Here is a 15,116-nt window from a genome sequence, read left to right as displayed (position 1 = left end):
AAACAGTAGTGTGCCTGTGCGGGTTGAGGAGTTTGACGCACACTACAAGAAGCAATCTGCCAACACCAAATGTGGCTTTGCAGAGGAGTTTGGGGTAAAGTCAAACTAACATCAAAGTTTCAACAGTCCTCTGTGGAGCACTGACCAAAATAAAACGTGAACTTTCAGAACGATTCTGATTTCAAAGCAAATGGTTTCTTTCTTCTATTAAGTTTCTTCTGAGGGAACTGAAATAATAAGGAGCTTTTTCTCCTCTTCTGAAAAGGATCTGAAGCCAGTTGGTACGGCCCAGTCTACAGCCACTGCCAGTGCATTGGAGAACAAATCAAAGAACCGGTACAGCAATGTACTGCCATGTAAGTGAACATTTGGAAAGTTGTGCTCTAACAGGATAGAAAAATATCATCTAGCACTTTCCTGCTGAATCTTCAGGCTGTTCTACTTTCACTCTCTTAACTAATCAAAGCTTTTTTAAACTTGTTTTTCAAATAACAACAATATTATTTAAATTCTTGTGGCTACTAGGATTTATTTAAATCAGTGTTATGATGATAATTTGCCTTAAAAGGCAAACACTACAATCCTGATGATATGAATTATACAGTCTGCACATTACATTACAGGCTGGTGCTGTTTCCTTATCTGATGATATTTTAATGCTATCTATTCTTACCATGCAGATGAACCATCCAGGGTGAAGCTATCCATCCTTGGCAGCCAGTTTGATGACTACGTCAATGCAAACTACATTCCGGTGACTCTGGAACCGTATTTGGTTCTTCCTTTATGTCCTTGCCTATGTCAATAGTTGGTAGTGAAGTTGATGTGAAATTGAGAGCTCTGTGGTGTGGCTTTGCAGGGGGCGAACTCCAGGAAGGAGTTCATCGCGAGCCAGGGTCCTCTGCCTTCCACGGTGAATGACTTCTGGAGGATGATCTGGGAGAAGAACATCAGCACTATAGTGATGCTGACCAGGTGCAACGAGCAGAGACGAGTGAGTTAAAAAAAAAAACACACTGCAAAAACACATGAATAAACAGACACAAAACACACATGCAGCACACACATACAACAAAATAGACTCTGAGCAATGGCGGGGGCAGAACCTGAAAAATACACACATACACACTGTGAGGCACCAGGTGGTCACCCCACGTTATTTTGGGAGGTGGCGACTGGACTGAGTGATGTAGTTGGGATGGGTGCATGAGATGGTGGCTTTCATATAAAAATATATTCTTATTTATTTACATGGGGGATTCTTTGGTATCAACCCCAAAACATGTAAATACAGTAAACAAACATATATTCAAAAACACAAAGACGGCCGCACTTAAAGTGCTGCAGACACTAAGAAGAACTAGGCATATTCTTGAGCATGCTAGGTACAGATTAATTATTCACAGATTCACTAATCACAAATTCACTAGGAACATATTCACTACACAGGTTCACAAGGAACATATTCACAGAGCACAGGTTCACAAGGAACATATTCACAAAGCACATAACAGTATCCACACAGCTAGATACCCATTCCACTTAGCCTCACAGCAGGTAAGTGTTTTCAGCCTCTCATGCCTGTTTCCAAAGTTTTCCCAATGCCATCTCAAAAAAAGTCTCCTCTCATGAACATAAGGCACCCTTTAAATAGGGCAGCCAGTTGGGTTTAATTGAACCAATTTGGTGTCACGGGTCCAGCCACTCTCATGGGGGAGACCGGACCCAACCATTGCGGCGGGGGAGTCCACCACACACCAGGGCCAAACTCCTCGTGAGTCACAGTGAGAAGGGGGGGGGGAGGGAGGGGGATTTCACCTTCTCACACACACACAGACCAGAAACACATGTGCCATAGTGTTACATAACAATAAATGACTGACAATCACATTTTTAAACAACATAACTACGATGAACTGGTCATTTACATTGTGTAAACTGTAACAGAGTTAGCCCACTCTCCTCTCTAGGTGCAATGTGAACAGTACTGGCCGGCTGAGAGTAAGCACTACAACAACTTCATCATCAAGACAACTTCTGAAATCACTCTTGATGACTGGGCCCTGAGAGACTTTGCGGTCAAAAATGTGAGTTCCACCTAATGCATGCAGATTTAGATTGAGATGAAGTAAAAGTCATGAAAACTATATGAAACATACAGACAAAACTTTAAGCATAAAGTCTATCCATCACACCCGTATTCAAAGGCTCAATCAAAATGGTAATGTGAAGAAACGAGACCTGTTTCATGCACAATGCATCTGATTCCAGGTGAAGACCGCAGAAACCCGTTCTGTGCGCCAGTTCCACTTCACAGCCTGGCCTGATCACGGCGTCCCTGAGAGCACTGAGCTCCTGATTAACTTCCGCGACCTCGTGAGGGAGCACATGGACCAGTACTCCCTTCACTCCCCCACCGTGGTGCACTGCAGGTGGGTCGCATAGACACTCATGACTCAGACAGCATGTGTACTGTAACTCAGGACTACTACATTCTTAATTCTAAATCACAGCTTTTCAGAGGAGGGTCTGGAATGTACAACCAATGTTCCTGTATCTATTCCCCATGTGTCTGTTATTCATGGCTCAAGGTTTTGACACTAGCAATTTGCTGTTGGATTTTTTCACACATTATACTCCCCCACCTTCCTTCTTTCAATGTTTTCGGTGATTACTTGGGGTGTTCACAGTAAGACCTGCTAATACTACAGATTTTGAAACAACGTAATTGTGTAATTGTATTACATAATCTTACAATTAAGTTATACTTACAGTTATTAATAATACTATTTCAGGGCCTTTTTCTTAGCCATAGATAAGGTCAGAATGAATGGGCTCTGATGTCCTTTAATTATACATACATACATAATCAAAGATAGGAAATATGTTTTGCTTTGTAAATATCTGCAAAAAAGTATTGTCAATGCAATACCTGATCTAGTGCTACCATTTAACTTCCCTAGCATTACAGTTGACATTTATGAATTGAAACTGTGTTTTCTTTTTCTGCCAATTCCTCAGTGCTGGAGTGGGTCGCACAGGAGCCTTCATCGCCATTGATCGCATCATCTTCGAGATCGAGCGTGAAAGCATAGCGGATGTGTTTGGCATCACCTATGACATGCGTATGCACCGGCCACTCATGGTCCAGACAGAGGTTAGAGAGCCCAAGCCAATCACAAACAACACAGGCAGTAGGACTTACCTGACGCAGATATGTACTCGAAAGACTTGGCAGCACACCTTCTATGCAATTGGACATTACAGTACTGACAGTGGGATATAGCTGCCCCAGATCTGTTACCAAGTCAGCTGCCAGCTAGGATGTTAACGAGATGCAAAATACAGAATGGTTATGCAATGCTAACATATGAGTCCCTTGTACCCCCAAATAATTACTTACAGGTATTTCAGACATTCCGATCTCGTCCCATCTCTTAAAAGTTTCCTTAAGAGTCACTTTCTTTCGTATACCTTAAGAGGCTGAATCCATGTTTCTGGAATTGATTATTGTCGTGCACATGGGTTTGAGCATGCGTGAGATGATTATGATGAGCATGTGTCACATTGCAGCTCAGGTGAATATTATTCGAATGAACATTAACAGGAAATACTATGCATGTCAAAATAAAAGTTCCCAAATAAGAACAGCTGTAAGCTAGAAGTTACTAATAGACTTGTTTTTGCAAGGGATACAAAAATGAATGTCCTTTTATACCAATGTTTTTTTATTTATTGAATGCATAGATAGTTCCACCTATAGGAATCAATATTACATATACAGTAGTACTGACAGATGAGAAGGTGGATGTATGGGGACTTACACTATTGCTCTGTAACACAACAAAAGACAGCACTGTGAAGTAAAATACTGAGTTTAAGTGAAAGGGAATCCTGTTGAAAAGGGAGTGTTTCAATCTGATCTGCAAGGGTGCATTTCTCAATAACAGTGTCAATGTGTCACAAAGACTTGAAAAGTATACCTTACTAAAGTTGTTTTCTATTCTATACATGTTTCCCAAACCATCTCTTATACTCCAGTAGCAGGCCATAGGTTGAGTATGAAGTATGAGCGGCACGACTTTTCTCAACGGTTTCTGGCTAATTTGACCCTGAGGAACAAAACTAGGGTGCTGTCATTTACTGTAACCCGAGCGAACATCAAGATTTTGCCACGCCCTTTTGACAGAGAGATATGGAAATAAAAGAAAGAAATAATAATAAAAAATTATATAATTAAAAGAAATAATAATAATAAAAAAAGATAAGCAACAGTTTGACAAAACAGTGCAGTTAAAGTAGCATAACGGAACAATTGCTAATCGCTACGCTACTCGCTCGGGTTACAGTAAACGACAGCACCCTAGTTTTGTTCCTCAGGGTCAATGTAGCCGGGACGGCCTCGCGGCGATGGAAAAGAAGTGGAGGCAGTGTCTCGGATGGTTTGTAGACCAATGACCAATGTCCGGTAGTATAGGCAAACACGCCAGAATGGAGAAAAACAAAAGAAACAAAAACTCCACACAATAATTCTTAACAAATAAATAGGTCCCTAACAATTCAGCTCCAAACCTGCATAGTAACTTTCAACAATCGTGAGTCAACTTTAGCACTTGGTCGCTCTCCAAACTAAACCAGTTACCTTCGACGTCAAAAAGGGGTGGGAAGTTGTTTCCCCTCAGAATCATCTCTCGACACCTGTTCTGCGCTGGCATTTTATTTAGCCGGCCTGAACCATTGCACATATCACGGAAATCAATTACTAAACCATATCCATATTCCGACTTACTCTCAATCACATACATAGCCGGGTTACCCCATAGACAATCATATTATATAAATACATAGCACACTATTTACCGCAATAGTTATCACACATTACACACACCCCTCTTATCCCACTCCCTTGGCGTGGGCACGTCTGACGGCCCTAGAGTTGAAAGGTCCTTCCTGACTTCCGATCGGGTCGTCCCTTTGTGTCCTGCCTAAGGAAGTCAATGATCCACTGCAGAGAACGCACTCCGTTACTGTCCAGCCCCGTACAACGCCTGCCACGCGCCGAAGGGACTGCTCTTCAATCACCGTATGTCTGCGGTGCGTGTCTTCACGGATGCCGTCCTAATCGCGGGGAAATCTGCGTGTTGTGTTCGTGTGTAAATAAACTGTGTGCTCGTAGCTGTGTTGTCTAGTGTGTTTGTTTTCACCGTGGAATGCATTACCGCTGTGGTAACGGGCAGCCGCACCGTTACATTTCCCCCCTCTCCTACAGACGACGTCTGTCGTTCACGGGAAGGACAAGGCACATCGCACCTAGCTGGGCAGGCAGGAACCCTTCCGCCCATCTGGCGTTGAATTTGCTGACACCCTTCTGCTGGGTTCGTGGATGCTGTGGCCTCACCTCCGTCCACTGGCTTCGAGCTGGTGCCCACATGCTCCCCCGGCTGGGGACGGGCATCGCCGTCTTTCGTTGGTTTGGGTCTCGATGGCATCTTTGACACTGCCCCCGGTTGAGGCTCCAGTTACTTCTGACACCAAATGTAGGATGGCCGGCCTCGCGGCAAGGTAAACAGAAATGGAGGCAGTGTCTCAGATGGTTGTTGGTGATGGCAAAGGTTTTAATGCCGGTTGCAGCAGGCACACACGCCAGAATGGAGAAAAGAAAAACGAACAAAAACTCCAAAACCATAGAACTCAATCAATAAATAATTCCCTAAACAATTCAGCTTCAACAAGGTAAAAGTAAACTCTCAATTATCCTGAGTTACATAACCAGGTGTAGCACTCCAAACTAAACAATGCACATAGTTCCTCTGGAGGGGTTGGAAGTTGTTCCCCTAACTCGTCGCTCCCGAACACTAGTTCTGCGCCGGTATTCGTTTACCCCGGCCTGAACCATTACACATCGCAAATCAATTAACCCTTTCGTGCATGGGGTCCACATGCGTGGACAGTTAATTAAACTCCATTTTATTCTGGATTATCATAGTAATATTCTCCAAACCACATAGGGGCAGAGTCAGTAGACTCAGAGCAATATAATAACAATATGTATCATCTTGTATTTGGAATGTTAACTGTGTAATGACATCATTAAGACAAAATGGCTGACGGTGCTGGGCATGTGCTGAATACTCCAGGCATATCTTTTAAAACCTTCTACCCAAGAAGGAAAAATCAGGCAAAAAAAATATTAGTATGTAAGGGAAAGTGTGTTGAACAAATCTGTGTTTAAAAAAATGAAATTCGATGTAAAATATAGTTTGTACACCCTAAAAACCAACTGTCCACATACGTGGACGCATGCATTAGAGGAATCGGATACCGTCCACATATGTGGACGTCATGCATCAGAGGAATCGGATGACATTAAATCTGATTATAAAACCTGGTATTTTTTTTTATTTGCATTGTTCAAATGAAAGAAACAATCATACAACAAACATATCAACATAAATAATTACTAAATTACGTGAAAATAATGATTTTTAACCTTGGGTAAGTATTCGTTACCATCCCTTTGTTGCATGGTGTCCACGTATGTGGACAGTAAAATATATTTTTAATAAAACCATATTTTTTAAAAATTCAAAATGAATTTCAAGTTTAGGTTCATTTTGAGTAATAAAATCAATACCAAAAAAATCTAGATCATTTTTTTCATAATTCATGCATGAAATATTCCAACTCATTATTCAATCCCTACGTTTCCCTATATAACTACAGACGGGTTTACACACATACAATACTATTATACTACACAGCACTCTAAATCAGTTACAAGTTGTCACACCCCCTCTCATCACACCAACTTGGCCTGTGCACGTCTGACGTGGATGCGCCCAACGTTCAAAGGTCATTCCCGACTTTCTGATCTGGTTGTTCCTCTGTCGCATCTGCTTGCAAGCCACACGCTTTCAGTCCCAGTATGTTTTGGTGGATGTATGTCCAATATGAGGTAGGCCTACTGATCGTGGTTAAGTATGATTGTTGTTTGTGTGCCAATAAACAGTGTCCATGTACCCAGCGCTGTCAACTGTGTATGTTTTGGCCACGGAATGTAGTACCCTAGCAGTAACGGGCAGCCGCACCGTTACAGTCAAATTAGCCAGAAACCGTTGAGAAAAGTCATGCCGCTCATACTTCATACTCAACCTATGGCCTGCTACTGGAGTATTAAGAGTTCCCCTCAGAGAAACCTCCCTAGGTATACCTTAAGAGGCTGAACATGTTTCTGAAATTAGATTAGAGATTATTGTCTTCCACATACAGTGCCCTCCACAATTATTGGCACCCCTAGTGAATATGAGCAAAACAGGCTATAAAAAAATCTGTCTTTGCTGTTTATCCTCTTGGTCTTTCACTCAAAATATTCACACAAATCTTACCTTTTCATTGAAGTAAAACTATTGAAAGAAAAAAAAACTGTTGACATTAAATAAATATTTTTCCCCAAAACATGTGTGCCACAATTATTGGCACCCCTTAATTTAATGTTTTGTGCAGCCTCCCTTTGCCAAGATAATAGCTCTGAGTCTTCTCCTATAATGTGTGATGAGGTTGGTGAACACATGGCACGGGATCTGAGACCATTCCTACATACAGTATCTCTCCAGATCCTTCAGATTCTTAGGTCAACGCTTGTATACTCGGCTTCAGCTCTTCCGACAGATTTTCTATGGGGTTTAGGTCGGGGGACTGTGATGGCCATGGCAAAACCTTTATTCCGTGGTCGGTGAACAATTTTTGTGTTGATTTTGAGGTGTGCTTCGGATCATTGTCCTGCTGGAAGGTCCAACCACGGCCCATTTTAAGCTTCCTAGAGGGGGCTGTTAGGTTTTCATTTAATATCTGCTGGTATTTGATGGAGTCCATGATACCATGTCTCCTAACAAGATGTCGAGGGCCTTTGGAAGAAAAACAGCCCCACAACATCAAAGATCCGCCACCATACTTCACATTGGGTATGGGGGTCTCTTCTGTATGGCTATCTTTCTGTCTACGCCAAACCCACCTTTGATGTTTGTTGCCAAAAAGCTTTATTTTGGTCTCATCTGACCATATAACTCGGTCCCATTGAAAGTCTGACTTACATTTGGCAAACTGTAGGCGCTTTAGTTTGTTGTTGATTGACAGCAGAGGCTTTTTTCTGGCAACCCTCCAAAACAATTTGTGGTGATGGAGGTGGCGTCTGATGGTAGTTCTGGAGACTTTCTGAACCCAAGACTCAATTTACCTCTGCAATTCTCCAGCTGTGATCCTTGGAGATTCTTTTGCCAGTCGAACCATCCTCCTCATGGTGCGTGGGGTCAATTTACAGATAGGTCCTCTTCCAGGCTGATTCTTAACATCTCCTGTCGCTTTAAACTACTTAATTATTTCCATGATAGTGGAAATGGGTATTTTCAACTCTTTAGAGATTTACTTGTGTCCATTTCTTGATTTGTGCAGCTCCACAACTTTCCGTCGCACATTGTCCACTGTGTTCTTGGATCTTTCCCATAGTGATGAATGACTAATGGAATTTGGCCTGTGTCACCTCATATTTGTTCGCCAGTGGAACAGGAAGTCATGGTTGACCTCTTAAGAGTTCCTTATCAAACAGGTGAACTTAAAAATGTAAAACATGACTGGAAATATACTTCAGTTAGATTTTAATTATAAGATTTTTCTAGGGGTGCCAATAATTGTGGCACACATGTTTTGGGGAAAAATATTTATTTAATGTCAACAGTTTTTTTTTCTTTCAATAATTTTGCTTCAATGAAAAGGTAAGATTTTTGTGAATATTTTGAGTGAAAGACCAAGAGGATAAACAGCAAAGACATATTTTTTTATAGCCTGTTTTGCTCATATTCACTAGGGGTGCCAATAATTGTGGAGGGCACTGTATGTTTGAGCAAGCATTAGATGAGTATGATGGGCATGACTCAGAATGGAGTGCAAGTGATCATCATTAGAAAGAACATCAACAAGAAATACTATGCAAGTCTGCATTAAAAATTAAGGGCTACATAATATATGCCTATGGTTTTTCTTTTTATTTAATGAAGTACAAAATGTAATACAACACATATCTTGGTCTGACATCTCAGACAGTGGACATGTCCAGACATAAATACAATATTTGTTAGCTCTACTTTAAAAAAAAAATATTATTTTTGCGTTAATTTGAAAAGGGACAGTGTACATTGATAAACATTTCCCAGAAAAATGTAAATGCACCGGAATTAGCTAGGTTAGCTAGTTTTCTTTCGTTGTCCCTTGTGCAGGGCAGGGCCCTAGCACATTTGGCGCTCTAGGCGAGCTTCACTCCTGGCACCCCCCCCCCCCCCCAAATAAAATAAAACAATTCCCTCACGAAAACGGAATAGCAACTTTCAAATGCTATTTTGCCCTGTAAGACTGTATTTCTATCACATAAACACAACAACGATCGCGACGATGAACAAACATTATTTCAAGAACAAATCACTGAGAAAATGTCACGCCTGTGCTGGACTACGCTCCGGCCACGCCCCCTGTTCAACTGCTGTTTATGGACACACAATGATATAACAAAAGTATGTATTATCATCATTTGTTAAATGTAGCTATTATGTAGTTATTAAGCATTTTGGTGTATTTGGACAGCCTGACATTTTTTTATTCCAAGATGCATAGCTCTTGATTAGTTGAATCATGTCTAATTAAACTGGTTAGCTCGCTCCACCAAAACTAAAGCTGTCCAAATGTGATTACTCAAATTTTTATGACGCTAAATTACGCAAATTGCGGTACAGCTGAACTTGAACTGATGTTTCGACTGAATGGCAATAACAAGGAACGTCACAAGTCACTGGCTAGCTAGCGTTAGCTAACTAGCGAGATTACATACAATCCATTCGCTAAAGTTGTCAATACAACACTTGGATTTTTACCAGTATTCCTCACTTGTTGACAAGTTGCTTCCTTAATGGGTGTGCTATGAAACAAGTAAGGTATATGTAGTGTTGTTGCACTGGCTATTGGCTTTATATGTGCGCCCCTATTTTAATCATGTCTTTTTTTGTATAATGTAGAATAAATGGACGTAACATTTTTTATATACCTGCCTCTGTAAAATCCTTAAAGAACTATGTGACAGGGAGTAGGAAAACTTTCAATGATAAGGTACATCTTTTCTTCTTAACTCCACTAAAGTGCCGGGGGCAATTCACGCATTCGTGAATGTTTTCTTATCTGGAATTCATTCTAGGCTAGAACAGGATTTAAGGATTTACCTTTCTCCTTGGCACGTTTCTCTTCTTCTTCCTTTCTTTTCTTCTTAAATTGCCCCCCGGATGGCTTTTGCCTCTTCATTATTTTGTTCTTCAAAGTTTCTTGAACACACACACACTCTAACCAAACGCCTCACTGTGCTAGCATGTTCTGACAACACCAAGGACGTATGTACCCCTTCCGTTTTCGATTTTTGGCTCATTTTACCCTAATGTTAGATATTTTTTTTTATGTCAAAATATTGGTTGGAGATATAGAAGGGGGCGCAAAACATTTTTTTTTTGCTGGGCGCAGTTTTTTGCGCCCCCCCTCTGAGTGGCGCCCTAGGCGACCGCCTATACCGCCTGTAGGAAAAAACGCCCCTGGCAGGGCATGACAGAGAGATATGGAAATAAAAGAAAGAAATAATAATAAAAAATGATAAAATTAAAAGAAATAATAAAAAAAGATAAGCAACAGTTTGACAAAACAGTGCAGTTAAAGTAGCATAACGGAACAATTGCTAATCGCTAACGATATGCTAGCGGCTAAAACTAACAAAATCTCTTGAAATGTGCTGACTTTGACATTATGACAAACTAGTTAGTCAACAACTGTCCTAACACAGTCAAACATCAAGCAAGTGCAACACACAAGACAAAGCAAGACGGCAAATAAGCTACTTACTAGTTCGGCAAACAGTAGAAACCGGGCGGCTTCAGGCAAACCTACATTTAGTAGTAATATGCCTACGAACCCTGGTATGGCAATGGCACGGAGGCGATTCTCCATATTAAAAGTAATTGTAGCGGCCCAATTTTTTTTAAGCTGTTATTTTAAGGTAAAACTGCTTATCTTAACCCTAATCCTGATGTACAATTACTGCATAATGCCACTTTAAGAAAACAAATTGTAAAAACCAGACAGACATACAAGGTAAACAACAGTGTGACAAAACAGTGCAGTTAAGATAACAAATTGTAAAAACCAGACAGACAAGGTGTTTGACATAAAAATAAGTTACGGTGTGAGTAATGCAGTGGCCTAATTATGGTTGCAGGTTTGGTTATTTTTCATCCAATTCTTAAGTTTGTTTTTGAACACTGAAATACTGCCGCACTCCCTCACATCAGTAGGGAGGGTATTCCAGTAATTAGAGGCGCGTACTGAGAAGACTGTCTGTCCAAACGTACTGTGTCTATACTGTATAACACAGTTTCCCCTGGTGACTGCCCTAGTTACCAAGCCATTGCCATCCTTCAGCTTTATAAACTCATTTAATGGTGGAGGTGCCAGCCCATGTAATATTTTAAAAATGAGACAGGCATCCAAAAACTGTAAGAAACTGTCAAATTTGAATAAGTTATACTTTGTTGTTATATGGCAGCGGTGATAGCTGATAGGTTTCTGGTCTAAAGTTTTTAAGGTCTGCTTGTAGAGGGTCTCTATTGATTTCAGAGTTGTTGTACTTGCTTGTGACCAGCTTGTGTAACAGTACGAGATGTGGGAAAAGATCATTGCATGCATAAAAAGTTTGGCTGCCTCTGTAGGTAGGTACGGCCTTATATGTCTAAAATTAGCCAAGTTAAATTTAATGGTATTTGCCACCTTTTTGACATGTTTTTTAAATGTTAAATTGCAATCTAAAATGATTCCTAGATGAAGGTTTATTTTATATGAAAAGTGTGTTAAGGTTAAGAGTTCGAAAGTATTTCTTAGAGAAGGTATACCTTAGCTGAGGACATTCTGGGAAACACGTTAACATGATGGGGGTACAGCATCATGTCATCAGCTAAACGTGTGGTGCAGATGGAGTGAACAGAAGCACTAGTTCAACTCTTTTGAGAGGGCCCTGAAAAACAAATCTGAAATTTTACATTGTTTTGTTCACAGGACCAGTATGTGTTTCTGAACCAATGTGCTTTGAATGTCATAAAGTCAAGGAGGGGCACCAATGTGGACCTGATCTACCAAAACACAGGAGCAATGAACATTTACGAGATGGACATTTGAGAGATGTATATTTGCCTTTATGCTGATACACTTCATGCTACTAATGTACTTGCACTTAATGACCACTGGAGGGGCATGTTGTACCCTTTGTTTTATTAAACTCAGACTGTTGTGTTGGGACCATTTTTCAATGACATCATGCTATGTTATCCATTGCTATTTAAATGTATTCCACTTTAATTCAAAGGGATACATCTACTGGGGTCTAAAGTCTACATTACACAAGATGTAAAGTTTTATGAATATCCTACCACCCTCTAGTGCCTGCATGTTAATAATTATACGATAATTTAAGATGTCTGTTAATAATGAATAGCTGGTTCACTGTAGGTACACTCCTCTTTCCCCTCAGAGGTGCAGCGGAAGAAGGTACAATTGTGTCATAAGTTTGATGTCATATGTTCTGTTTGTTTTTGAGCTGTTGCTCCACTCAGTCCCAAGACTCCAATTAATTTAAATATGTTTTCTTCTCTTCAATATTTTTCCCATGGCCAAATAAGTTAACATGTTATTAACTGTATTTCTGCTGTGTTTAAATGTTTGTTATCAGTAGTGGAACATAACTAATTTGGCTACTTTTACTCACTGTACTTAATGGAAATTTTTTAACCCCTGCCCTATTTTTCGATCTTCTTTGTTCCAAATGTATTGAAATCACATCAATAACTGTGATGAAACTGTAGAAAATGATCTTGACTTAGTTCCTTAGTTTAGTTGATTTAGTTTGATCTTTGACTTAGTTCCTGTAGCACCCTACTCAGTGTCTGCAGTCTATTTTCTAAGGGAGGCGCTCTCCTTTGAGTACCCACTCCAGCACCACACGGTACAGGCCAATAGACTACAGGCACTGAATGGGGTGATATGTCAGAGACCAGAAGAAGAAAAAGCTCAAACACTGACTGTACAAAGTCATTTTCTTGTTTTTTTTTCTCCACCAGCCTGCAGCTGTAATTCTGTACGCACTGTGCATACATTTAAAAAAAATGATTTAAATGATGATGAACATTCTATCTTGAAAATAAAATTGTGACAACAGAAGATTGTTTTTTGTTGATTAATGTGCTTGAGAAGGAGATGCAGTTTTTGGCTGCATCCACTGTGTCCACTCATGTGTCTGTTATGACGCAAATACATTTGAAGGCTGATGATTGGTGTTAACGTCACTGGCAATAGGTCAAGACTCCATTGGTCCCCAAAGGTGCAATATGCAACGAAAAATTTATAATAATAATAATCACAATTCCCATATTATGTTAATCAAATTGCAATAAGTTATGTCACACTAAGAAACACACACACACACACACACACACACACACACTCACAGACTGTCCAAAGCACAAAATCTTATATCAATTCTGAATTTTATTTTTCTCCTGTCAATACAGTAATAGCACTAGGAAATAAACATGTAAAAGTAAAAATATATATATATTGTAAAAGTGTAGGAAGCTCAAACAAGAATACAAAACAGAGACTTTTTTAACCAAAAACTAAAACTAAAATTTGAACTCTTCAGCACTATCTCTGTTACACACAAAAAAGACCAAGTAAAAAACACTTTTGCATTTGCGTAAAAATAAACACTGTGTGCTATACAATGAAGAGGAATCAAAGGAATATGCCTATTTTTAGTTTGAAGTGAACAAACATCTTCTTACTTATGTTGAATAATGATATTTCAACACTAAAATTGATTTCTTTAAAGGATTTCTCATTATTTTCTCATGCTTATTCCTGGAAGTGGTAGTCTATGCAAAGATGACTCTATAGCTTCCTGAAGGTTCTATTTATTCTGCGACAAGTGATGTTGTGAAAACCCCTGCCATTTCACTTAAAAGAGGAATCTCTTGAATCCTTCCATGGCTTTCTTAAACCTGTTTCAAGCTTACATAACATGATGTGTAGTATGTCTGCTAATGATTTTATTTCAAAACAAATAATAAAATGTATTGAAATGTATTTTAAATTAATTGGAGTCATACTGTACCTTAGGAGTGATTGGAGCAACAGCTTAAAAACATATAAAACACGTGACATAAAACGTATGACTCAATTGTACCTTCTACCGCTGCACAGAGAGGAAACAGGAGTGTACCTACAGTGAAACAGCTATTCATTATTAACAGACATCTTTAATTATCGTATAATTATTAACATGCAGGCACTAGAGGGTGATAAAAAACTTTACACCTTGTGTAATGTAGACTTTAGACTCCAGTAGATTTATCCCTTTGAATTAAAGTGGAAGACATATTTAAATAGCAGTATACCCTTGACACCACCAAACGCAAAAGCCCACAAAAACTCTAAGGTCAAACCAGTCAATAACCGATTCTGGACTCAGGTTTTAACACCTGATTCCCTGCCTTATGCAAAACGCACTCCTGAAAGATGCAACTACTGAAAATGGAACGATTGCCAAATACGATCATGGCATGTCCCTTTACTGCTGCAACATCACACGCCTATACGAATTTGAAAGAACGTGATGGGAACCAGCTCAAATAAAAACAGCCCACATTTGCAAGCTGCAACCACGTTTATATGCATTGGCATTAAGGGCCTCGTCATGGATTCTACATTCAAGGGAAAAGTCATGAGACCAGTAGACAAACTGGTGCCTTCAACCCCACAACCTCTTTTCCATTATAGAACAGACTACAAATTAGTAGCAGCTTAGTCAACTATCAGTACATCCTTAGTAATAACAAGAATGTTAAAACTTGTGTTGTCATGGTCAATAGAAAAGTGTTAAGACTGATTTAATTAGATTTTGTTTATCTGCAGTATGATATGTGAAAGGTGATGCCATGTTTCTTGCAGGTAACTCTGCCCCTGCCAAACAAACAAAGAGGGAAAACTCA

The 15,116-nt window shown here is 39.8% G+C and overlaps 1 protein-coding gene across 1 annotated transcript; it reads left to right on the top strand.

Moving 5' to 3' along the window:
* Window positions 1-256: 256 nt before the first annotated feature.
* On the top strand, window positions 257-12,312 carry LOC122128981 (receptor-type tyrosine-protein phosphatase eta-like; the record flags this gene model as incomplete). The annotated part of the gene is made up of 7 exons (XM_042704026.1): window positions 257-356; window positions 681-754; window positions 860-994; window positions 1,971-2,087; window positions 2,272-2,432; window positions 3,022-3,157; window positions 12,130-12,312. Coding segments are annotated over 7 exons (843 nt in total), but the record flags the coding sequence as incomplete, so codon positions are not given.
* Between the last annotated feature and the right edge of the window lie 2,804 nt (window positions 12,313-15,116).

The sequence above is a fragment of the Clupea harengus genome, unplaced genomic scaffold (assembly GCF_900700415.2).
Source record: "Clupea harengus unplaced genomic scaffold, Ch_v2.0.2, whole genome shotgun sequence".
NCBI classification, from domain to species: domain Eukaryota; kingdom Metazoa; phylum Chordata; class Actinopteri; order Clupeiformes; family Clupeidae; genus Clupea; species Clupea harengus.
This window is presented reverse-complemented; position numbering and strand designations above follow the sequence as displayed.